Source organism: Podarcis gaigeae, assembly GCF_964106915.1.
Source record: "Podarcis gaigeae genome assembly, chromosome: 8".
Classification (NCBI taxonomy): domain Eukaryota; kingdom Metazoa; phylum Chordata; class Lepidosauria; order Squamata; family Lacertidae; genus Podarcis; species Podarcis gaigeae.
In genome coordinates, this window is record NC_139684.1 from 4,190,872 (window position 1) to 4,214,965 (window position 24,094).

The 24,094-nt window shown below is 47.8% G+C and overlaps 1 protein-coding gene and 1 long non-coding RNA gene across 4 annotated transcripts in view; both read left to right on the forward strand.

The window, feature by feature from the left end:
* The window catches only part of LOC310851174 (tetraspanin-15-like), an 83,708-nt gene extending 83,086 nt beyond the window's left edge, over positions 1–622 (forward strand). For all 3 annotated transcript variants that reach the window (XM_083753395.1, XM_083753397.1, XM_083753396.1), the window contains one exon: positions 93–622. In XM_083753395.1, the coding sequence (XP_083609521.1) occupies positions 93–323 (231 nt within the window). In that variant the 3' untranslated portion in view covers positions 324–622. The remainder of the gene's footprint in view (positions 1–92) is intronic.
* The window catches only part of LOC310851240, a 984,470-nt gene that overhangs the window by 453,729 nt on the left and 506,647 nt on the right, over positions 1–24,094 (forward strand). The window lies entirely within an intron of this gene.

Sequence of the window (24,094 nt, forward strand, 5' to 3'; positions counted from 1 at the left end):
GAAACCCTGGCTGTACACATACATACCCTGTCATAATTGCATTTTAAAGCACACATGTTAACAAGTAGTTTTGTCTCCATCTTTTCTTGCAGGCAGTAGGTTTGGTGATGGCCTGGTTATACTGGCAAAAGCTCAACGAGATTCATTACAGGCTGGACACTGTGGATTTCAAGGCACTGGACATGACTGACTTCGACTTTGCCTCTCTGGACCTCACTGGTGCTGGTTGGTGCTGGTGTTTGCCCCGTGAAGGTGGCTACTTGCCAGTCCTTGACAAAGAGGATGACACAGTAAATGATGACATCTTCCAGAGTAAAGTTTGATTGTATTTTGGGACTGTCTGCAAGACCGGCTTTCTGAGAGAGTCTGGTCAAGGCTTAGTGCATCCGTAGATGCAGGGTAGCATTGTGATTTGTTTCATTTAGCAAAGCGAGAAGTAGGTATGACAAAGGGTGCTATGTCTTTAAAATCCCACACAGTCTTCAGAAGGGTGTGGTTGGTTGATGTTAATGTGGGTTAATTTGGGTTTGGTGAGTGTCCTGAGATAGCATTTTTTATTATTTTATGATTCCACACTTTTTTTGTATGTCTTTTTTGGAAATAAAATATCTTCTTGCCTTTATCCAATATCTTCCACTGAAAGCATCCTGGAATGTAGGAGCAGGTACAACATGAAAGTCGCACATGTTTGCATCCAGTGTAAAATTCCAAAATGCTCCTCTTTTCTCACCCAGATGCATCTGGTCCCCTGAAATCCCCTATATTTATCTGCAGCTCTGACTTCACACCATTTTAAAGGCTACATAAAACCAGTCAACCAGGGATAACGACGGTGTCATAGCTGTATAGTCATCAGATCTGCCTTTGTGGGCATCACTGAGGAACAAGCATGTCTTCATGTAAATTGGTGTCACTGCTGCCAAAAAACATCGAGGGGATTTCCTCTTGGCACTCTGGCAATTTTACTACAACAAAGTGTTGCAAAAAGTGGGTGTCAGCCTTGGCAACGAAGACCCTGTTTCAGCTCAGCAATAATCACACGCTGCACACTCCCAAACCACCAAATAGGTGCAAAGTAGTTATCTATTAAGCACAGATCTGACCTGGTCTTTGTGTGTATCGAATATTATATATATAGGCAGGACCCAAACCAATGGGTTCAAATTACAAGAACTTTCCAAGGGTAGGAGCTGTTTGACAGTGGAATGAACTACCTCAGAAGGGGTAATATAGGGCAAGACCTAACAGAACTATAAACCTCATCCTTACAGGAGACTGTGACCTTATTCAGAGCAGGAATTTCTCCAGCTTACCGGTGAAGTGGGGAGACCCCTTGCACCAGCAGCTCCATCTCATCTGCACCAAGTTGAAATTTGTTCACCCACAACCAGTCCACCACTGATGTATACCTTCTAGGGATATCGCCATCCACCAGCAATGTTGTTAGCAAATGTGTATCTGTGCTTAGCATTGATGTGGGCTGCTGTGGAGCTCTAACTGTAACATCTTTGACACATAATATATGCATGGTCTGGGGGAAGTGGGTAGAAATCAGTTTTTCTCATTCTCTCATATTACTAGAATTCGAAGCTATCCAATGATGCTGACTATTGGAACATTCACATTGGTTGGCATCCATCTGTCTTGGGAGGCAATGGAAGAGTTTGCCTTCACGGTTGGACCTTCAGAACAGACATAAAGGAGCTACTTCTTCACATAGCACATAGTTAAATGATGGAGTTTGCTCCCATAAGGTGTAACGATGGTCACAGACTTTGATGGCTTTACAAGAGGATCAGGTCTGCAATGACTACCAGCACACCCTACAATATTTATCTGATAAAATGTTGCCCCAGCCATTCTGGCTTCCAACATATATAAAAACATTAAACATTAACAAAACAAAACACCTCCCTTTACAGGACCACCTTCAGTGCTATTTTTCTAGAAAAAGAGGTGCTGGAACTCACCATGAACACTTCCTTCATCCTCTTATAATGACAATGAAGCCCACCTGAGAGATGTCAGAACTGAGTACCAGTGAGTTCCAGCTGAAAAAGCCCTGGTTGTATAGTTACTTATCTCCTTAGTTCAGGGTTCGCATAATTCCACACCCTCCAACATTTCTCTGATGAAAATAGGGACGTCCTAAAGACAAGTGGGACATTCTGGGATCAAATCAGAAATGGGATGGCTTATATAAATCTGGGAGTAACCCTGGAAAATAGGTCTATGTTCTACAGCCATATTTTGAAACCGTATGCCTCTGAATACCAGTTTCTGGAAATCACAAGAGTTGCACTCACACCCTGCCTGTGGGCTCCCCATTGAGGCATCTAGTTGGCTATTATCTGTGGAAATGGCTGGAGGATTAGACCTTTGGTCTAATCTAACAGGGTTTTCCTGACATTCTTAGAAGTCCTCAGCACCACCAGGCTATGGGACTGAACAGAAAGAAGGAGCTTCACTTGTTGCAGCAGGAGCTCCCTGAGTGGCTGGGCAGTGGTGACTGGGACAACCCTGGGTCTAAATAGACCAGGAATGCTAATTTAAATTGCACTTGGATCCAGATCTTGGATCCCTGCCCAGATCTAAGTGCTTTGCCTCGGGCTTTCCCAGTGAGTTGTAGTAACAAATTATTGTAGTTATGGAAAACATCTGGTACGTTCTAACATACATAGCACTGCTAAACAAACACTCTGATCAGCGCCCAATAAAGCAAATAGGCCCTTTTAAACAGATGCTATATGCTGGTCAAGTGAGTAAGTAGTTGAACACAGACTGGGGAATTCTGGATTCATCCTACCTCTGCAGTGGCACTCACTGGTCATATTAAATCAGGCCATTGGTCCATTTAGCTCAGCATAGTCTACACAGTGAGGTCCAGCACTGAGAGCCTTCTGGCAGTTCACTCACTGCGAGAAGTGAGGTTACAGGGAACCAGGCAGAGGGCCTTATTGGTAGTGGTGCCCTCCCTGTGGAATGCCCTCCCATCAGATGTCAAGGAAATAAACAACTGTCTGACTTTTAGAAGACATCTGAAGGCAGCCCTGTTTAGGGAATTTTTAAATGTTTGATGTTTTATCACATTTTTAATATTCTGTTGGGAGCAGCCCAGAGTGACTGGGAAAACCCAGCCAGATGGGTTGGTTATAAATAATAAATTATTATTATATTAAGACTGGCAACAGCTCTCCATTGTTTCAGAGGGGTAAGGCCACCTCTTAACCTACAGGTGCCAGCAACTAAACATGGGGTCCTGTGCATGTACAACAGATGCTCTACAACAGAGGCCCAGTATACCTGAAGGAGTGTTTCCAGCCCCATCATTCAGCCCAGACACTGAGGTCCAGCTCCAAGGGCCTCCTGGTGGTTCCCTCACTGCGAGAAGTGAGGTTACAGGGAACCAGGCAGAGGGCCTTCTTGGCAGTGGCACGCACCCACCATCAGATGCCAAAGTTATAAGGGAGGTCTTATTGGGTTGTTTTTATTTTGATTATATATCTTGTTTTATATTTTGATTTTGTTCTGAGACCTCTGGGTATAGGGCAGTATATAAATTCAAACAACAACACCAACAGACATCTGAAAGCAGTCCTGTATCTGGAATTTTTTAATGTTTGTCATTTTACTATGCTTTTATATGTGCTGTAAGCTGCCCAGAGAGGGTGGAGAAACCCAGCCAGATGGGTGGGAAACAAACAAACAAAAACAACGTATTATTAATAATAGTAGTAGTAGTAAAAAAAGGTAAAGGACCCCTGGACAGTTAAGTCCAGTCAAAGGTGACTATGGGGTGTGGCGCACATCTCACTTCAGGCTGAGGGAACTGGCGTTTGTCCACAGACAGCTTTCCAGTTCATGTGGCCAGCATGAATAAACCGCTTCTGGCGCAACAGAACACCGTTACAGAAAACAAGACGGTACAGAAATGCCGTTCACCTCCCTGCCACAGTGGTACCCATTTATCTACTTGTGTTGGGATGGATTCGAACTGCTAGGTTGGCAGAAGCTGGGACAGAGCAACGGGAGCTCACCCCGTCGTGGGGATTCGAACCACTGAACTTCCAATCAGGGAGCCCAAGAGGCTCATTGGTTTAGACCACAGCGCCACCCGCATCCCATGTTTTTTACTTTTTATCATCATCATTATTATTATAACTGAGCTACAGCCCTGGGTCTTGGACCAAGCCACTAAGCTGCATTGCAGGTTTTCTGAAATGTAATATACAAGGCTCTAAAGCAGACGACATGTTAAAGCAGAGGTGTGTATGGACTTACATGTAAATTATTAAGTCCTATCCTCTTCCTTCCACCTTAGTAGACTTTATTTTTTAAATAAATAAATAAAAGGGGCTCTTAAAATGCCCTCATTTTTATTCACGATCCTGCCTCCATCTGATATTTCCAGAAGCCATTTCCCACTGGTCGTTTCCGCCTTGCTTTGCATGAAGGCTCATCTGTGGGTGCTTTGCCTTGTCAGGCTGAAACAGCAGCATTCATGGAGCTTTGATTTCCTCCATTGCCAGGCCCCTTGATGTATAATGCATGGCTGCAGAGGAGCATAAATCATTTAGCACTCGTTTCATACCTAGCTGGACATGAATCTGCGCAGGAATGAATTCAGCCTGTAGGATCCCAAGGTGAAGCTTTTCAGAGAAAACAAAAAAAGTCTTGTGGCACTTTAAATATTTAACCAATTTAGTATGGCATCAGCTTTTGCAGATCATGCCATAATAAATTCACCAGTCAATTCAACAAAATTCTTTGGGGTTTTTTCTTCTTCTGCAACAGCCTAGCACAGCTACTCCTCTGGAATATCTTCAGAGAAAATATTAATTCCCAAATAGCACATTCAACCCAGGTCTGTTCTTAGACCGTGGAACTGAATCCTACTCTTCTTATTACAGATAGGTAGCCGTGTTAGAAGTGTGCATGCACACGAAAGCTCATACCAAGAACAGACTTAGTTGGTCTTTAAGGTGCTACTGGAAGGATTTTTTTTTGTTTTGACTACTCTTCTTAGTTCCTGTGTGGATTCACCAGTTTGTCCTTAACAACCCTTGCCTTATCTTTAAAATAATAGCAATGAGCAAGGGTGGACAAACTGCATTTGCAAACGAGCTATGATCTGGGACTAAAAATTCAGATGGCTCTGAAATAAAATCACTTTTGTCTTCCACAAACCTCTGCATTCCGGAACAAGTGGGCTTCTTTTCACAAGGAGAAAACTCTACAGTCTTTGGGGTTGGAAACTGCTCCTTCACTTTTAATTTGTGTGTCATGTTTGGCTGAGAAATGGCAGGCATTTGTCATCCCCAGGCAAAAATACCACTCTGTAAATGGCACAGGATAATTATAGTACAGTGTTTTATATTTTGTCCGTTAAGCTGCCAGGTTTCACTAATGCTAGAGAGACGAAGGCAGATGGCTGAATGAGTATTTCCATTTCTGGGTTAATGCTAAGCATGGTGATGTCTAACCACTAATGCAAAGGGCAGAATTTCAGCAATGATCCAAGGACAAACTTCATAAAGGCACCCTTTTGCTGCAATGCACTGCTGGTAGCTAGTCAGGAGTGATTCTGACACGTGGGGCTGGAGCCATTCATCTAAATGCTGTGCTGAAGCAGTGGGAGGGGCAAGGCTGGGTGGCCATCACCATGACCAGGCAGAACAGCAGAATACTAGCAGAAGCAACAGGGCAACAGATGACATGCCCACAATCTCCCTGGCAACTCTCTCTTGCCAGCCGCCAATCATGACAGCCCTGGCATTGCTACCATGTTAGCCATACACATGCATCACCAGTCAATGCACAAGAACAGCAGGGTGGAACACAGTTGCATATTCCCTCTGAGCATCTTGGCTGGGGGTCCATTGGGACTGGAAGGGCAGAAAATCAGGAGGCCAACAGTAGTTCAAATCAGAGCCAACGGCAGATAAGGCAGAATTCTGCAAAACCTATTATCAATAAGACCCGTTTCACTTTGCAAGGGTGCAGCCTAACCAAAAACTGGTAAGAAACAATTTAGGAGGCACCTAATGCAGACTGTAAGAGTAAAAACAACTCCAGATAAGGTGCAAGGGTGGGAGGAAACCTTTGGTTGAGAATCAAATTAGGTTATTAAATTTTTGTAATGCCCTTCAAGGATCACTGGGTAGTTTACAATATAAAAACCCAAAAATGCATATAATAGTAAAAGGTAAAGGTACCCCTGCCCGTGCGGGCCAGTCTTGACAGACTCTAGGGTTGTGCGCCCATCTCACTCAAGAGGCCTGGGGCCAGTGCTGTCCGGAGACACTTCCGGGTCACGTGGCCAGCGTGACAAAGCTACATCTGGCAAGCCAGAGCAGCACACGGAAACGCCGTTTACCTTCCCGCTGGTAAGCGGTCCCTATTTATCTACTTGCACCTGGGGGTGCTTTCGAACTGCTAGGTTGGCAGGCGCTGGGACTGAGCAACGGGAGCGCACCCCGCCACGGGGATTCGAACCGCCGACCTTTCGATCGGCAAGCCCTAGGCGCTGAGGCTTTTACCCACAGCGCCACCCGCGTCCCTGCATATAATAGTAACCAGTGCTTTTTTCTGGGGTTACTCAAGGGTAGGCAGTACTGGCACCAATTTTCAAATGTTAATAGTGTGGCACTTACTGTAACAACTTTATTTCTATAAAATAAAGGCACCTTTTTTTCTATAAAAAAAGGAGAGAGAGCACTGATAGTAACAATCAAAAACAGCAATCCCCCTCAACACACACACAGTTTCGAAGGCCATAGTCTGCTGATCCTGTGGCCAGACAGACTGTGGGCCAAGACCAAGTCCAAAAGCCAAGACTCAATCGGCATTGCAAATTCCACAGTCCAATATCCAAAGCTGAAGGTCAAGAAATGAGGTTCAGGGTCAATCCAGGTCCGAAGTCAGGATGCAGTCCAGCATCAGGCCTGAAGTAGAAACCTGTGGAGGTCCAGGAGTATCCAAGACGAGGTCCCTCGACATGGGAAGTTGAGCAGACACAGCCCCTCAGCTCTGCTCCCTTCTGACCCTGTGCCTGTTGATTGCAGCATCTGGGCTTGGTGAGGTCTCTGACCCTCACCTGCTCTCAGCTTGCCCCAGCTAAGGGAATCTCTTGCCTTCTTCCCCACCTGGCCAGCTAGTGAACTAGGCTGCAGGCCCTGGTCTGCCTCTGCTTCCTGGAGTGCCCCACCTGCCGTGTTTGTGGGGATGGGGGCCTCTCTGGCTCTGGCAAAGGGTCCCGCTGCTCAGCTCCCTGTGCACTGGCCCCTCGTCATCCTCTGTCACCCCGTGTATATTGTCTACCACAACCTCTCCTTCCCCATCCCAGCTTCACCCCTCGCCAGGATCCTCTTCCTCCTCTCCAAAGTCCTGCCAGTTCATAAGAGATAGGTTGCTTAATTAGCCAAAGGCCTGGGAGAAGAGAAGTGTTTTTTCCTGGTGCCTAAAGATATGTAATGAAGGAGCCAGGCAGGTCTCCCTGAGCAGAGCATTCCACAAGTGGGGAGGCACCGCAGAAAAGGCCCGTTCTTGTCTTGCCACCCTCTGGGCCTTTGGCAGAGGAAACCCACGAAGAAGGGCCTCGGATGCTTGTCACAGGGTTTGGGTCAGTTCATATGGGGAGAGGCAGCCCTTGAGGTATTTTCAAGGACTGGTTGGATGAAGCGATGGTGAGGGGCTTGGGGTGGCAGACGGTGGTTGACTAGAGACTAAACAGCTCCTGACTCCGATCCAGTTACTAAATCCAGTTACCAGTTAATAAAATACCCTGCATGTCCAAATAATCAGAAGTAAGCCCCAAGGAATTCAGTGGGGCAGACTTTCATGAGTAACTATATAGGACTGCAACCTAAAGTTGTTCTATAATCAGGGTTAATAGATTCTCAGTCTCTAGTGTTTTCTTTCTGTGGTTGATTACCTGATTAGAAGTCAAATATTTATTTACCGTATTTTTTGCACCATAACACTCACTTTTTTCCTCCTAGAAAGTAAGGGGAAATGTCTGTGCGTGTTATGGAGGGAATGCCTACGGGTGGCTTATGGTTGGGAGCATGTTATAGAGCGAAAAATACTGTAATTCAGGAGTGGGGAATGTTTTCCCTATGAAGAGCCATTGACCCACAATCAAGTGGTGGTAGCATAATAGATGGCGCTGAGCCCAGAGCTGAGGGACAGTAGAGCCCATGTTGGGTCGACGTCTACAGCATTCCAAGCACCCCACACAGAGGTGCGATGCCCAGAGGACAGGAGTGGGCCCAGAAAGTTGGGTGGTGCTTAGGGCCACATGAAATGAGGCCAAATGCTGAAACAGGCCCACCAACGCAGGTTTAACTGTACAAACACTGTAGTTTGGAATTTGTGGACATGCATAGCACTGTGGTGGTACGTGGAGGGGGCATGCCAGGAGACTAATTTCCACCTGGGGGGCAGACTGAACTTCATTTGCATAGCCCATCCTGATGGGAAGTCAAGACTCTGCACACTTGGAAATGCCCCCAAGTGTGATGGGGAGCATTCCTTGTGCTCAGTTCCTGCTTGCAAGTCTCCCATGGGGGCATCTCACTGGCCACTGTGAGAACAGGATGCTGGACGAGACTGATCCAGCAGGATCTTCTTATGTTCTTGCATGAATCAGGTCTTTAAGACAGGATTTGGGGTTGGAACTGGGGCAGGAATGTGTATGAGATGCTGATTTGCCTGCAGGATGGTCAAGATGCCCTTATACAATCGCCAGAAAAAGAAATAGCTTCAGAAACAGGGAGAGTGAATGAAGAAGGAAAAACAGTAAACACAAATGCACCCCAGCAAGCATGAAAGGGCCTTGGGGAAATAATAATAGAATTTTGGTTGGAAAAGTTCATGAAAGGTTAGATTATACATCACTGGGCCTTTCTCAAATTAGCCCACTCTGGACTGGGCATGACAGCTGAATGATGACTAATAAAGGCAGTGGATTTCTGGAGAGCCTGCTTCTAACAGAGAAATAAGTACCCAAAATAACTGTAACTCCAGTCACCAAAATGAAGTGAGCTGGCCAGGAGTGCTGCCTGTGCAGAGAGGCGGATTTCAGGGAGCCCAACCGGTTCAGTGGCACTGGGCGCAGAGCCTTGGGGATGTTGCTGGGAACACCGCAACTATGATGTATATAGTGGAGCGCTAGAGGCAGAGGGACACTGAATTTTGGTGTTGTGCAGGGCGCGGCTGAAATTTGAGACTGCAAGGTCCCCCACTGCACTCCTCTTGGTGTGTCTTTTTTCTGCTGCATTTAGCCTGGCTGGGGCAGCAAGAAGGTCAAGGAGCAGCTCTAGCTGCTGCAGAGGGGCTGAACTCTTTAAACAGGAAGAGTTAGATGCATTGCTTTTGAGTAGTGCACAGTTTCTAAGCAGGGGCTGGTTTGGACTCTTTACTTTTTGTTGGGTATTTGGAACTGCCACAACCAGGTAAATGCACCCTAATGAAAGCTCCTCTTCCCTCTATTTGGTGGATAGTTTTGTTTGTTTGCTATTAATTTTAAAAATCCCTACGCAGCCACAAAGCTTACTGGGTGACCTTGGGCCAGCCACTTGCTCCCAGCCTAACCTACCTCACAGGGCTGCTGTGGGATTACTTTGTATGCCGCCTAGAACTCACTGAAGGAAAAGGTGGGATATAACTCCAATAAATGCATAATAAGAGTATTTAAATACCATGAATTCATAAAGAAACCATCCAAAGTGGTTCACAACAACTGTATGTAAAACCAAACAATGAAAACCATATGAAAAAGTTAAAATTGGAAACTAGAGAACTACTGTGGAATGATTTCTTGTTAATCGCCAGCATAAGACTGATGGAATAGCATAGTTTTCAGAAGGCACCTAAATGTTGGCGCAAAAAGTGCCTGCTGAATCTCTAGTGTTGCCCTTGGGATTGTGCAGGAAAAGCGGCTGTTGTGTTTGCAGTGATACAAACCATGTAATAATGCCAAATCTTGGTAAGAACAACAAGTAATAGCAGTGGAGAACACACAATCTCAGTAAACACAATAAACACAAACAACAAATGCTTGTCTGAATAAAAGTTTTCAGCCACCCATTTGGAATAGGAGATTCAGCTGGTGCCTTCATTTACACCTTTAGGTGCCAGGAAAAAACGTTCCTCTTTAACCAGGCATTTGGCTCATTCACATCCAATGCCCTTTGAAAATGTACTGCTGGGGGGTTATTGGGTTGGTTTTGTTTCTATTTTGATTAAGTATTTTGTATTTTTATACTGTGGTTTTATCTTGTGAACTTCCCTGAGACCTGCGAATATCGGGCAGTATGCAAATTTAAATAATAATAATTATGATGGTGATGTGGTGGGACATCTCTTCCCTTTGGCATTTTGACACTTGAGATGCCTGTGTTTAGGACTTGGCTTCATTTTATGTATGTAAGTTGTTTTAAATGGTTCTTAATCTGTTTTAATGTTACAAGCTGCCCTGGGACCTTAGGGCGAAGGGTGGGAAATGAATGAATGAATGGCATTCCTCTATATTTGCGTCCTACCAACAATGGAGAACATTCCATTTCATGCAAGCTTTTGTTTCCCTTGCTGCTGGCGCTGACTCTTCATTCTTCAGCTTTTTTTCCTGCTTTCTTTGGCTTGATAATTTCTGTTTCAAGGACTGAATCAAAAGATGGTGCTGGTCAACTCACTCATGAAGGAACCCTGCTCTGAGAAGTGCATTAAACCCAGATCAGAGCTTCCCCAGCCAAATGGGATTCTGGGAGAATGTGGGGCAACCCCAGAGCGGGAGTTCTAGAAACAGATGCCATGGCTCAGTTTTCTCTGGGAAGACCCCCTCTGACCTAGAAACCCTCCCCTCTTATCTTTTTTTGATGTGACTCAGCAGTGGAAAATGTCCATCACACCCAGCCATCAAGCTGAACGTTCCACACCACCATCAAGGACAGATCCATGCAAAGTCCATTACAGTCATTCAGGGCAGAGCTAAACCATAATTGTACGACAATGGGCAACTTCCTGTCACTCAGGACAGATGCAGCTGAATTTGCACTTGCATCCATGGAGGATCACAGGAAGCTGCCTTTTTCTGACTCGGACCACTGGCCCATCTGTCTCACTGTCGTCTACACTGACTGGCAGTGGCTCTCTGGGGTTTCAGGCAAGGGTCTCTCCCAGCCCCACCTGGATTGAACCTGGGACCTTCTACATGCAAATCAGGTGTCTTGCCACTGAGCTATGTCCCTTCCCCAGCACAGGGTTCAGGATTAGTCTGGGAAGGGTATGATCCCATGTAGAAAAAGTGATGCTCCTCCCTCCATAATGCATGGATTGCCAGCCATCAACACTTCTGCCTTGTTCTGGATTTCACTTTTGTTTTGCTCAGCCCCTTCTGAGCACACTTGAGGAGGGAGGGAGGCTGCATGGCTAGGCCCGGATAACAACAGAGAAGGTTCTTGGCTTTCCCTCCACATCAGACATTTCAGGTGTTGACAAATAAAATGCCTAAAAACCCAGCAGTAAGAAATGGCTTGACTCTCCCTTTGCCCACTTTCCTCCGGCAGAGTAAAGAGTGTGGTTGTGCAGCACCACCTTGTGGACCAAAAGGCACTATTATAGGTTTGGGAAAGAGTTGATTGGGCTTCTTTTTCATTGTTTGGCGTCTGTGTGTGTGTGCTTTGAAATTCACAAGGGAGTAATTTGTTAATAATAATAATTATTATTATTATTATTATTATTATTATTATTATTATTATTATTTGTACCCCGCCCATCTGGCTGAGTTTCCCCAGCCACTCTGGGCGGCTCCCAATCAGTGTTAAAAACAGTACAGCATTACATATTAAAAACTTCCCTGAACAGGGCTGCCTTAAGATGTCTTCTGAATGTCAGGTAATTCTTTATCTCTTTGACATCTGATGGGAGGGCGTTCCACAGGGCGGGCGCCACTACCGAGAAGGCCCTCTGTCTGGTTCCCTGTAGCCTCACTTCTCGCAATGAGGGAACCGCCAGAAGGCCCTCGGCGCTGGATCTCAGTGTCCGGGCTGAACGATGGGGGTGGAGACGCTCCTTCAGGTATACAGGACCGAGGCCGTTTAGGGCTTCAAAGGTCAGCACCAACACTTTGAATCGTGCTCGGAAGCGTACTGGGAGCCAGTGCAGATCTCTCAGAACCGGTGTTATGTGGTCCCGGCGGCCACTCCCAGTCACCAGTCTAGCTGCCGCATTCTGGATTAATTGCAGTTTCCGGGTCACCTTCAAAGGTAGCCCCACGTAGAGCGCGTTGCAGTAGTCCAAGCGTGAGATAACCAGAGCATGCACCACTCTGGCGAGACAGTCCGCGGGGAGGTAGGGTCTTAGCCTGCGTACCAGGTGGAGCTGGTAGACAGCTGCCCTGGACACAGAGTTAACCTGCGCCTCCATGGACAGCTGTGAGTCCAAAATGACTCCCAGGCTGCGCACCTGGTCCTTCAGGGGCACAGTTACCCCATTCAGGACCAGTGAATCCTCCACACCTGCCCGCCTCCTGTCCCCCAAAAACAGTACTTCTGTCTTGTCAGGATTCAACCTCAATCTGTTAGCCGCCATCCAACCTCCAACCGCCTCCAGGTACTCACACAGGACCTTCACCGCCTTCACTGGTTCTGATTTAAAGGAGAGGTAGAGCTGGGTGTCATCTGCATACTGATGAACACCCAGTCCAAACCCCCTGATGATCTCTCCCAGTGGCTTCATATAGATATTAAAAAGCATGGGGGAGAGGACAGAACCCTGAGGCACCCCACAAGTGAGAGCCCAGGGGTCTGAACACTCACCCCCCACCACCACTTTCTGGACACGGCCCAGGAGGAAGGAGCAGAACCACTGTATGACAGTGCCCCCAGCTCCCAACCCCTCTAGACGGTCCAGAAGGATGTTATGGTCGATTGTATCAAAGGCCGCTGAGAGATCCAGCAGAACTAGGAAACAGCTCTCACCTTTGTCCCTAGCCCGCCGGAGATCATCAACCAGTGCGACCAAGGCAGTTTCAGTCCCATGGTGAGGCCTGAATCCCGATTGGAAGGGATCCAAATGGTCCGTTTCCTCCAGGCGTGCTTGGAGTTGTTCAGCAACCACCCGCTCAATCACCTTGCCCAAGAATGGCAGATTTGAGACTGGGCGATAGTTGGCCAAATTGGCCGGGTCTAAAGATGTTTTTTTAAGAAGCGGTTTAATGACCGCCTCTTTCAGCGGGTCTGGGAAGGCTCCCTCACAGAGGGAAGCATTCACCACCCCGCAAAGCCCATCGCCCAGCCCTTCCCGGCTCGCTTTTATCAGCCAGGATGGGCAAGGATCAAGGAGACAGGTGGTCGGTTTCACTCGTCCAAGCAGCCTGTCCACATCCTCGGAGGTAACAGATTGGAATTGATCCCATATAACAGGACCAGACAGAACTCTAGCACTCTCCCGCCCTGGCCCTGCTCCCACTGTGGAGTCTACCTCCTTCTGAATCTGAGCGATTTTATCTGCAAAAAACTTTGCAAAAGCATTGCAGGAGATCTTGGGGTCCCTACCAGGCCCCGGTGGTACAGGTGGTTCCGATAAACTGCGAACCACCTGAAAAAGTCTCCTGCTGCTGTTTTCTGCAGATGCAATGGAGGCGGCGAAGAAGGCCCTCTTCGCTGTCGCCATTGCCACTTGGTAGGCTCGACGTTGAGCTCTAACCCGTGTCCGGTCTGATTCAGAATGAGTTTTCCGCCACCAGCGCTCTAGCCGTCTCAACGATTGTTTCATCACCCTCAGCTCCGGGGAAAACCACGGGGCTGTCCGGGCTCCATACAATCGGAGAGGGCGCTTCGGAGCCAGACAGTCAATAGCCCTGGTTAACTCCGCATTCCAGCGTGCCACCAGGGAATCAGCTGAAAGGCCATCAACTTGGGATAAAGCATCCCCTACCACTCTCTGGAAGCCAATTGGATCCATTAAGTGGCGGGGGATTCTGCATTTTCTGATTTGTCCTGATGGAGCCAGTACAAAGACTAAGACACAGCTGTCTTTCAAAATTCACACTTCTTCAAACATTGCAGTGTGGTTCCTCGACAAAAAAATGCATACCAAAAAAGAAAAACCAAAAGGGGGAAGTGTATATATATATGGTTATATAGTAAACATACAAAGAAAAATACATTGTACTGGGGACATCTGCTTGCAAAAAAAGAGTATATTGAGCCAAGTATCAGAGAAAAATGTGTCTGTTAGGAGAATGTGCAGGAAAATGCATACAAATGTTCACTCAGATTTTATTTAAATTTTAAAAAATCCACTCTGGAGTGGAAATATTTAAATATTGAAATACTTTATTGTACAACTTGTATACAGTGAGATTACATGAGCACCCCTGCTCAGCTCTCTTAGTCTTAATTCCCCTCGTTTACTGACGCACACCCACGAAACCCGAAAGTCAGTTGCCCCGTTGTTATCTTTTCATTCAGCATCCTAACAGCCCACGGATAGAAGCTGTTCTTTACCCTGTTGGTGCGACTAATTGTGCTTCTATATCTTCTGCCTGAGGGCAGGAGATCAAGAAAGTGCCGGCCAGGGTGTGAATCATCCCTGAGAATATTTCTCACTCTCCTGAGGCAACGTTCATCTAGCGGATTCACGGGACAGCCCATAATATCTTGTGCTGTATTCACCACCCTCTGTAGGCACTTCCTATCAGTTGATGTCAAACCAGCGTACCACACCATGAAGGACACTTTCTATTGTGGACTGGTAGTGAAAGAGTGGAGACCAGAGGTCCACTTTGGAGAGCCAGACTGAAGCCATTTTATAAGAAGCAAGCTAAAAGCTAAAAACTATTTCTCTCCTCTGCCTGCACACAGCATTTTTGTAAATTCAGCAAGTGTGGTCAGAGCACTTCACACCTGCTCTAGCTATTGACCCAATTCCAGTAAACAGACCGAGAAGAGAGCAACAACAGGAAGATGTAGCCCACCACAAAAATAACGGTGAGAACTCAGATGGTCAATGTGGTTTTACAAGGAATTGCAAATAGGTCAAGAGGATTATAAGCTTACAGCACCACCTAGTGGATAATGCAGCTTTGAACCAAAGGCCGCCACCAATTTTTCTATTGGTAGAGCTTTTAATGAATATGCATAAAGGGGAATGTTTGGGGGGTGAGTTTAGAGGCTGGACTGTGCTTATGCCAAAAGATATAAAAGATGCCTGCATCTGATTGACAGGGGGCATTCTCTCATTTTTGCTGAATGTACCTACTTTGCTTTGCTTGTCTGACAAATAAACCAAAGTCAATAAAACTTTTGTTTTAAAATATTGCTGCCTGGATTTTTTCCATTCTGGTCTGCATTCTGAAGTCTCCAACATTTCTGGTGCCACAGGTGACTCGGATCGAGGACCTTAAGTCCTCAAAGGACCAGAAGGCAGCTCCCTTGTCCTTCTCTGGACAGGGGGCAGCCGAGGGCCAAAGCCCAGGCTGCTCCAGAGCGCTCGCCGAAACCTTTCTTTGGAGGAGGGCGAGGCCAATTTGACCCTCTGCTGTACCCTCAAGAGGAGACAACGGATTGAAGGACCGAGGTTGACAGGACAGGACAGAGTCCAGCCGGCTGGTGAGTACATGGGAAAAGGGTCCTGAGGACAGAGGAAGGCTGACCCCCTTGTAATTAAAAGGGGAAGGGACATCTTGATCACATGTCCAAGCGTGCTTGGTGGCATTAAGGGAAGGATTGGCCCCTGATAGCCACCCACGCTTAAGGATTTTAAAAGGAAGGCAGAAAGGAAAAAGGGGGGGAACCGGGAGGCTAGTGTGTGGTACAGCATCCAGTGAAAGAGGCACTTGGTGCGTGTGTGTGTGCAACCCCAGGGTATTCCCCTGGGGTAGAACCAATAAGTACTCCATTTCCCAGCAGCGCGAGCTCGACTGGGCGAGGAAAATTGGGAACTGCATGTGCGTGTGTTTGGTGCTTGGGGACGCTGCACAAGGGCCATATTAAATATGGGAGGGAGTGGCTCAAAAGGTCCGGTAACTCCCCTGCAATGCATGCTGAACAATTTCAAGAAAGGATTCAGCGGAGACTATGGCGTTGTGATGACGCCAGAACGCTTGCGCACTCTGTGTGAACTGGACTGGACACAGCAAGGAACTGACTGGCCCTCCGAGGGCAGTTATGATACGTCCCTGGTCGGAAGATTGTGGTCCAACATTGTTAAAGTCCACCCTGACCAGATTCCTTATATAGACAGCTGGCTGAACGTGGTAACAAAAAAAAACCCCTGGCTGAAGAAATGCAAAACTGAGCAATGCAAAATTATGACCCTTAGGGCTGAGATTAAAGGAGCACAGGCACAAAATCGCCTCAAAAAACCCATCTACCAGGGACCCGAGGCAGAAGTTCTGATTCCACCACCCCCATATGTTCCACAGGCCGTGGTGGCTCCCTTGGGAGGACAGGAACAACCCCAAGCAGCCCCTGGCCCCAACGCTCCACCGCTGCCCCAGAATGAGGCTCCCGGAACCGGAGCAGTAGGAGGGGAGTTCCCAGACAGCCCAGGAGGGCACAAGGCAGAACCCAGTGACCAAGTCCTGGAGGAAATATACCCCAGTCTTAAAGAATTGAGGGAAAGGGTCAGCAAATATAGGAGCACGACCACGATGTATCGAGACGCTGTAGACACCTATCGTAGGGGTCGAGAAAAAGCCATTGGAAAATATATAAAACAATACAGATCCAATCAAGCCCCATCCAGCGCAGAGGCAGAAACGGCAGTCCTGACCCCCCTTCGCGTGGTTTTTGACAATCCACCACCTCCACCCCCTGCACCTCCGGCAGGACAAGACGGTGCTCAAAATGTCCCTGCCCCACCTGCCCCGCCACCGCAGCCTAGGACATTCACCCTTCAATATGTCCCTTTCACCACCACCGATTTGATGAATTGGAAGACCCACACCCCTGCGTTTGCTGAGAAGCCCCAGGCGATGGTGGACTTGCTGTCCTCTATATTTGCAGCACATGAGCCCACCTGGTCAGACTGTCAGCAATTGCTGAACACTCTCTTTACCTCAGAGGAAAGGAGGAGAATTAATACACAGGCTTTAGAACACCTAAGAGACCAGCAGGTGCAGGAGGCAGAGTGGCCTCAGCGGTATCCCTTAACCAACCCACAGTGGGACCCAAACGATGCAGATAACCGCAACACTCTGAGTACCTATCGCGAAATCCTTTTGCATGGGGTTCGCAGGGCAGCTAGGAAGCCCACTGACCTGTCCAGGGTGACCGCCGTCGTGCAGAAGTCTGATGAATCTCCGGGCGATTTCTTGGAACGCCTGATGGAGGCATACAGAATTTGGACCCCCTTTGACCCTGAACTCCCTGCACATGAATTAATGGTAAATGCCTCCTTCATAGGACAGTGTGCAAAGGACATTAGAACCAAAATCCAGAAACAGCCTGGGTTCCAGGGCATGTCTAGATCTCAGATCATGGCCATCGCCCAGAAGGTGTTTGAACAAAGAGGAGAGGTTGAAAAGAGGGAGAAAAAGCAGTGGATGAAAGAAAAGGCAGCAGTGATGGCCGCGGCAATGGCTCACAACCCAGGGATCCGAGGGGTCCGCCGTAGCCATTCAGAGACCCACGGCCAAGGGGGAGGAAGATGCCTGCTCAGCAACAGCAAGGCCATGAGAGTTATCCCTGTGAAAGGCTGCATGGAGCCAATTGGGAAGCCTGGTCAAAACGCATGTACTATTGGCTGGCAGAAAAGCAGCTATGGGAAAGTACACAGGCTGAAACAGGCTTTGCCCAGCCCATTGAGAAGTCTACAGGCGCAGCGGAGGCTTGTGAAGCAGACGTGACTGATGCTCTAGAGAAGCCCTGGGTTGCGTGGCAGGGACTGAAGACGGCATGTCAGGCTGCAGTAGAAGCCAGACCAGAGGGACCTGGAAGCCCAGAAGGGACTGTGGGACGCCCAGAAAGCCCAGAGGGACCTAGAGGATGCCCAGAAAGAGTACCGAGCCCAGAGGGGGCTGAGTACCAAGCCCAGAGGGGGCTGAGGCTGCTTTGGGAAGTTGTTTCTACGGTTCACCGCATCTGTATGATGGACTGTGTGTTGGAGAAAGGCTGAGGCCAGGCAAGCCATTCCAAGAGTTCTGAGAAGGCCAAAGTCTCCAAGAGTTATTTGTCCTCTGAGGTGAAGTCCAACAGCGAAAGGCATTGCCCTGCAATTGGCAGCTGGATGCAAGACTAACATCTATATTGATTCTAAATATGCCTTCTTAACCCTGCATGCGCATGGCGCCCTATGGAAAGAGCCGGGAAAGCTCTGAAATGCGGTCCAGAAGTTGAGACGTTACTAGAAGCTGTATGGGCCCCCGAAGAAATTGCTGTAATGCACTGCAAAGGCCATGGCAGAGGTCGGGACATGGTCACTAGAGGCAACCGGAAAGCAGATAATGCAGCTTGTGAGGCAGCTCTGAAACCTCCACCAGTGGGCACCACCGCCCTCAACCCAGCTACCCTGTTGCTGGTAGGAGAAGGTGAGGAGCAGACGCACGATTGCATTGAGGTTATGGACACAAGACTGGACCAGGAGAAGTGGCCAGAGGAAATCGATTGGCAGACAGAGTGGCCAAGGAAGCAGCCCGGGAACCGGCCCCCGCCTCAGTTATTGGAGCAGTGGTCCCAGAAGGGATCTTAAGCACTGCTAACAAACCAGATACTATGAGTCCACCCACATGGGGCCAGATGCCACAACCAAGCAGCTGGAGAAATATGTCTATATAGCCAACCTTTATCAACTGGCAGCCCAGATTTCCAGGAAATGCCTGCTATGCCAAAAGAATAATCCCAGAACTCACTCCGGATGATGTGGAACCGCGTTACACCCTTGATGAACAGCAGTGGGCACGTCAAGAAGGAGCAGACAGCCGTGTTTTTGGTGCCCCAGCATCTGGCCAGTGTCATTGTGAAGAATTACCACGAATCCACCCATTTGGGAGGCCCAACTGCTAAAGCACACCTTGGGAGAATACTCTACATCCCCAACCTATCTCAACTAACTGCTGCTATAACTAACTGCTGCTACATCCCAAAACTGTGTCCTGTGCGACAACCAAGAGACTGAGACTATCACCCTTTCAACTTTTGTATGGCAGGCCACCGCCTTTCGTCCGAGACAAGTGCAATCCCTGTGTTTGTCGTGTGTGTTTGCTTCCCTTCCAGGTATTCCCTCGAGCGTACACCATGCAGTCCCGCGGCAGTCTCGCTGAGCCGGTTCACCAGTTCCAACTGGGTGACAACGTCTGGCGACCCCCTCATCCCCAACTGCGGTGAAAGTACCCGAGGTGATCCCCTGGGTACATCAAGAAGTCGGAGGGTGTCTGGACTTGCAAAAGAAATCCTGCTGACCCTCTGAAGCTGATCATCACCTTGTGTCTGACGCTACCAGGGAAAAGCGTTGGGCCACGGGCAACGAGATCCTGCGACTAATCATCACAAGGACAGTCACAAAGACTTTCTCCTTTCTCTCTTATTTTCTTTATTGACTTGCTCTATGTCTTATTGCCCTGACCCTACCGAGCCATACCAACCCTATTGGCCTGCTGACCTCTGCTATGACTGGTTCGTCTTGCCGGTGGTAAGAGACGGCATACTCGTTGGCTCTTGGGAACGAGGGTTCAATAGGCCGGCCGCAGTACAGCATCCCACTCTCCCACTGTGGCTCTTTATTCACTGCATTGCCCAGTGCACTTGGATGTGGCTCCTCCGGGGAGCTGCAGGATCGGTCGAAATCTATCGAGTTCTAGACCGCTCTTGTGGTTGTGGGGGAATAGCCCGCTGGTTGCAAGGTAAAGCGATATATCAACCCCATTTGATAAACCAGGCCCAAATCTTACTCCAGGTGTTGCATGGGAGGGTGTCTGAATCAGGTGCACATTAAAATTACTGAACAGGTGCCTGTAAATCCTGCCGCCCCACCTGTGGTTGTCGTGGTGGCTCGAGCCTCCCAAAATCCCAGAATACTACCTGAACTAGTGGGCCTGGTAACTCCACACCTAATACACTTGAATGTGGCAGGGTATTCCTGTGGCTGCATAAGAGTTGCCACCCAGTAGACAGACAAGGCACCTAGTTCCGGAAGAATTGGCTGGGAGGGGCGCCAACTGGCAGCGTCCCCAACGTAGAAACTTGCTCTCCAGCAAATTTAGAGGCACCACTAGGACTTTTGGTATTGGGCCCAGAACCCCTTGATATAGTCACCCCGTGTGTCAAGCCGTTGCAGGGGTGGATATATTCTTGTGGGTGCAACATCATTTACGTGGAAGAAGGGGCCCCTTTTGGATATAGTACTCTCCCAGGAAACCACAGGGGTCCCCACCCACCGGGAATAGTTGGGAAGTTGATCCAAGTGGTAGGAGCTTCAGAAATAAGGTGGAGAGTCACCCCGAGGCCCAGCGAATAATTGAATACGAATATCAGAGGGCCCTTCAGCGGTAAAAGAATATTAGGAATGGCCCCCGAGTATTGGTGGGAGGAACTATGGAAATATTGGGGTTGGTGGGTAGGAGTGGTATGTACTACCCTATTTCTTTGGATGCTCCTGTATTCTTGCTGGCATGAACAATATCGTATCTGGTTAGAGAACCTACCTGTGTATTGGCCAAAGCGGGAAAGAGTCCCCTGGCCTCCCATGCCAACTTTTTTTTTCCGTCTAATGACTGAATGGGGCGTCCATAACCCCTACAAGAGGTAGTTACAAATGGCTGAAATGGTAGCCCATTCTGCCAATAAGTCAGAATGTCTGGTATGCACCTTGGCCCCAACAGATGCCACGAGTGGACTACCACTTCTCCCATATCCTGGCTCTCTATGACCTATAGATCCATCAAAACGAAAATGGAAACCGTAACCGGTCGGCATTTTCGTGATGGAAAGGGGGGAATGAAGGAGTGGAGACCAGAGGTCCACTTTGGAGAGCCAGACTGAAGCCATTTTATAAGAAGCAAGCTAAAAGCTAAAAACTATTTCTCTCCTCTGCCTGCACACAGCATTTTTGTAAATTCAGCAAGTGTGGTCAGAGCACTTCACACCTGCTCTAGCTATTGACCCAATTCCAGTAAACAGACCGAGAAGAGAGCAACAACAGGAAGATGTAGCCCACCACAAAAATAACGGTGAGAACTCAGATGGTCAATGTGGTTTTACAAGGAATTGCAAATAGGTCAAGAGGATTATAAGCTTACAGCACCACCTAGTGGATAATGCAGCTTTGAACCAAAGGCCTCCACCAATTTTTCTATTGGTAGAGCTTTTAATGAATATGCATAAAGGGGAATGTTTGGGGGGTGAGTTTAGAGGCTGGACTGTGCTTTTGCCAAAAGATATAAAAGATGCCTGCATCTGATTGACAGGGGGCATTCTCTCATTTTTGCTGAATGTACCCACTTTGCTTTGCTTGTCTGACAAATAAACCAAAGTCAATAAAACTTTTGTTTTAAAATATTGCTGCCTGGATTTTTTCCATTCTGGTCTGCATTCTGAAGTCTCCAACAGTAGAAGGAGAGCATCAAATGTTGATTGACATTGTTCTTCCGCAATGCTCTGAGGAGATGGAGTCTCTGTTGGGCTTTCTTAACCACCTGGGTTGCATTGATTTTCCAAGTAAGGTCTTCGCTGATATAAACTCCTAGGAATTTAAAGGAAGAGACTCTCTCCACACAGCCCTCCCCGATGTACAGCGGGGCTAGTTCTCCTCTCTTCCTCCGAAAGTCCAACACCATCTCCTTTGTCTTGCTGATATTAAGATGCAAGTTGTTCCCTAGGCACCATGTAGATATTTTTGGGACCTCCCCTCTATATGCTGATTCTTCTTCACCTGTCATTAAACCCATTATGGTGTGTCATCTGCAAACTTAATAATTGCAGTAGATGGGTCAGATGATACACATTTGTATGTATACAATGAATACAGGTAGGGACTTAGCACACATCCCTGTGGTGTGCCAGAAATGAGGCAAACTGAAATTAAGATTGGAAAATGAGAGGCTGATAGAAGCCCAAATGGATCTATTTGTCTCTCTCTCGAACTGAGGTTGCTGTAGTGCCATTTATTTCCTGCCAAGAGACTATTTCTCCAGTGTCCATTGAGGGGGTGTGGTTGGGACTTCCAGCTGATCATTAGATTTCTCCTGGCCATGTGCCAGAGACTTTCTTGGAATACATGTTTCATGGTTTTGGTAGCCATAGAAAAGTGGCTGACAACTTTGCCAGGACTGTAAAATGGATTCAGACTATCACTGGATGGCCTGACCCCTTTTTGTCTCTACTCAGCTGCTTCAATCAATCATCTGGACTGAGCGTCAGTTTATTTGCTCCCATCCAGTCCATTACTGAAGCTGGACACCAGTCCAGCTCATCTACTGCCACACATGTAGCTGTTGGTGAAGGGAGAGAGCAGAATGACCAGCTTGGATGGTTTTAAAAGAGGACTGGACAAATTCATGGAGAAGGGGAAGGCTTTGTTCTGCCTCAGGGGTGGTCTGTCAATGAGGTAAGGTGAAGCCACTTGCCTCGGGCAGCAGATCTGACTCCCGCCCCTGCCGTTGCTCCATTGCCAGCCCCACCACAATGCTGCTACAATCACTGCTGCCGCTGCACCCTCACCACAGCCCCTGGCAAGGGGACAGTGGTGGTGCTGGTGGCAGTGCGGGCAGGATGGTGGGGGAGGGGCAAGGGCACAGATCTTCAGTGGGGCATCATCACAGGGGCAGGTGGGGCATCGGGGGGTTGGCCTATAGCAGCAAAACCTCTCAAGCTGGCTCCGCTCTCCCTCCACTGTCAGAGGCAGAGATGCTTTTGAACACCAGTTGCTGTAAACCAGAAGGCTCCTGTGCTCAGATCCTGTTTGCATGCTTCCCTTTGGGGTCGTCTAGAATCATATAATCATTGTGGAGTTGGAAGGGGCTTCAAGGGTCATCTAGTCCAACCCCCTCCAATGCAGGAATCCCAGCTAAAGCATCCATGGCGGATGGCAATCCATGCTCTGCTTAAAAACCTCCAAGGAAGGAGAGTCCACAGCCTCCCCCATCAGAAAGTTCTTCTTTTAAAAACAATAAATTATTAACAATTTCCACACAACAGCATATCAAAACATATCATTTTCATTATTTTCCCCTTTTTTATTCCCCCCACCCCCCTCAAACCCCCCTCCCCTCCCTCAAAGGCTTCCCTCAGCTGCTCTCTCTGATTTCTCAACACATATTATTCTCTGCATGTTATAAAATTAAACGAATCCTTACATTATCTGTCTACCATGTTATCAATCAGTAAATTTGTGTATGTTTATTCAAAACCTGCCAAGGAGTCCAGTTCATTTTGTTGTCTTTAAAATAATTTGTGAAAAGTTCCCATTCTTCTTTAAAGTCACAGTTGTCTTTATCTCGCAGTTTGTATGTCAATTTAGCCCATTCTGCATAATTCATCAATTTCTCTTGCCATTGTTCTTTTGTCGGGATTTCCTCATTCTTCCACCTTGTGCTACCAAGACTCTTGCCGCTGTTGTTGCATACATAAATAAATTCTTTATTTTCCTTGGCAGGTCTTGGGCCAAGAGCACTATGGGCTTGCATTTGCCAGATTCAGCAACCTAGTCATAGCAGGTGCTGGGGGGTTACTGCGCTCCAAAGGGAGCTGCTGCTAATGCAGTAGAGGTCCAGAGGAGACAGAGTGAAATAGTCCCTGTTTCTTCCTGGTCCTCTGATGAGCAATGGCTTCAGCTGGGCCTGCTTGCTCCTCACAAGTTGATCCTTCTGCCCTGAAGAACCCTGCTACTAAAACTGTATGCCAGCCTAATGATGTTGGGCTTTCTGCCTGGTCCACCGTTGCCATTGTACCTGAGGTGCAGGGGGTGATGGGGGAGAATTGGGGATCAAGGCAGGGCTCAGGATGGGGTCTCTAGAGGCTCCAGGGAGGCATCTCTGAGATGGTTGAGCTAGCACAGGGGGCACAGCTCAGAGCACATGATACATACATGACGCATACAGCTATCCTCATTCCCACCCTTGGATGAAAGCCTCAAACTCGTGGCTCAGGAAATC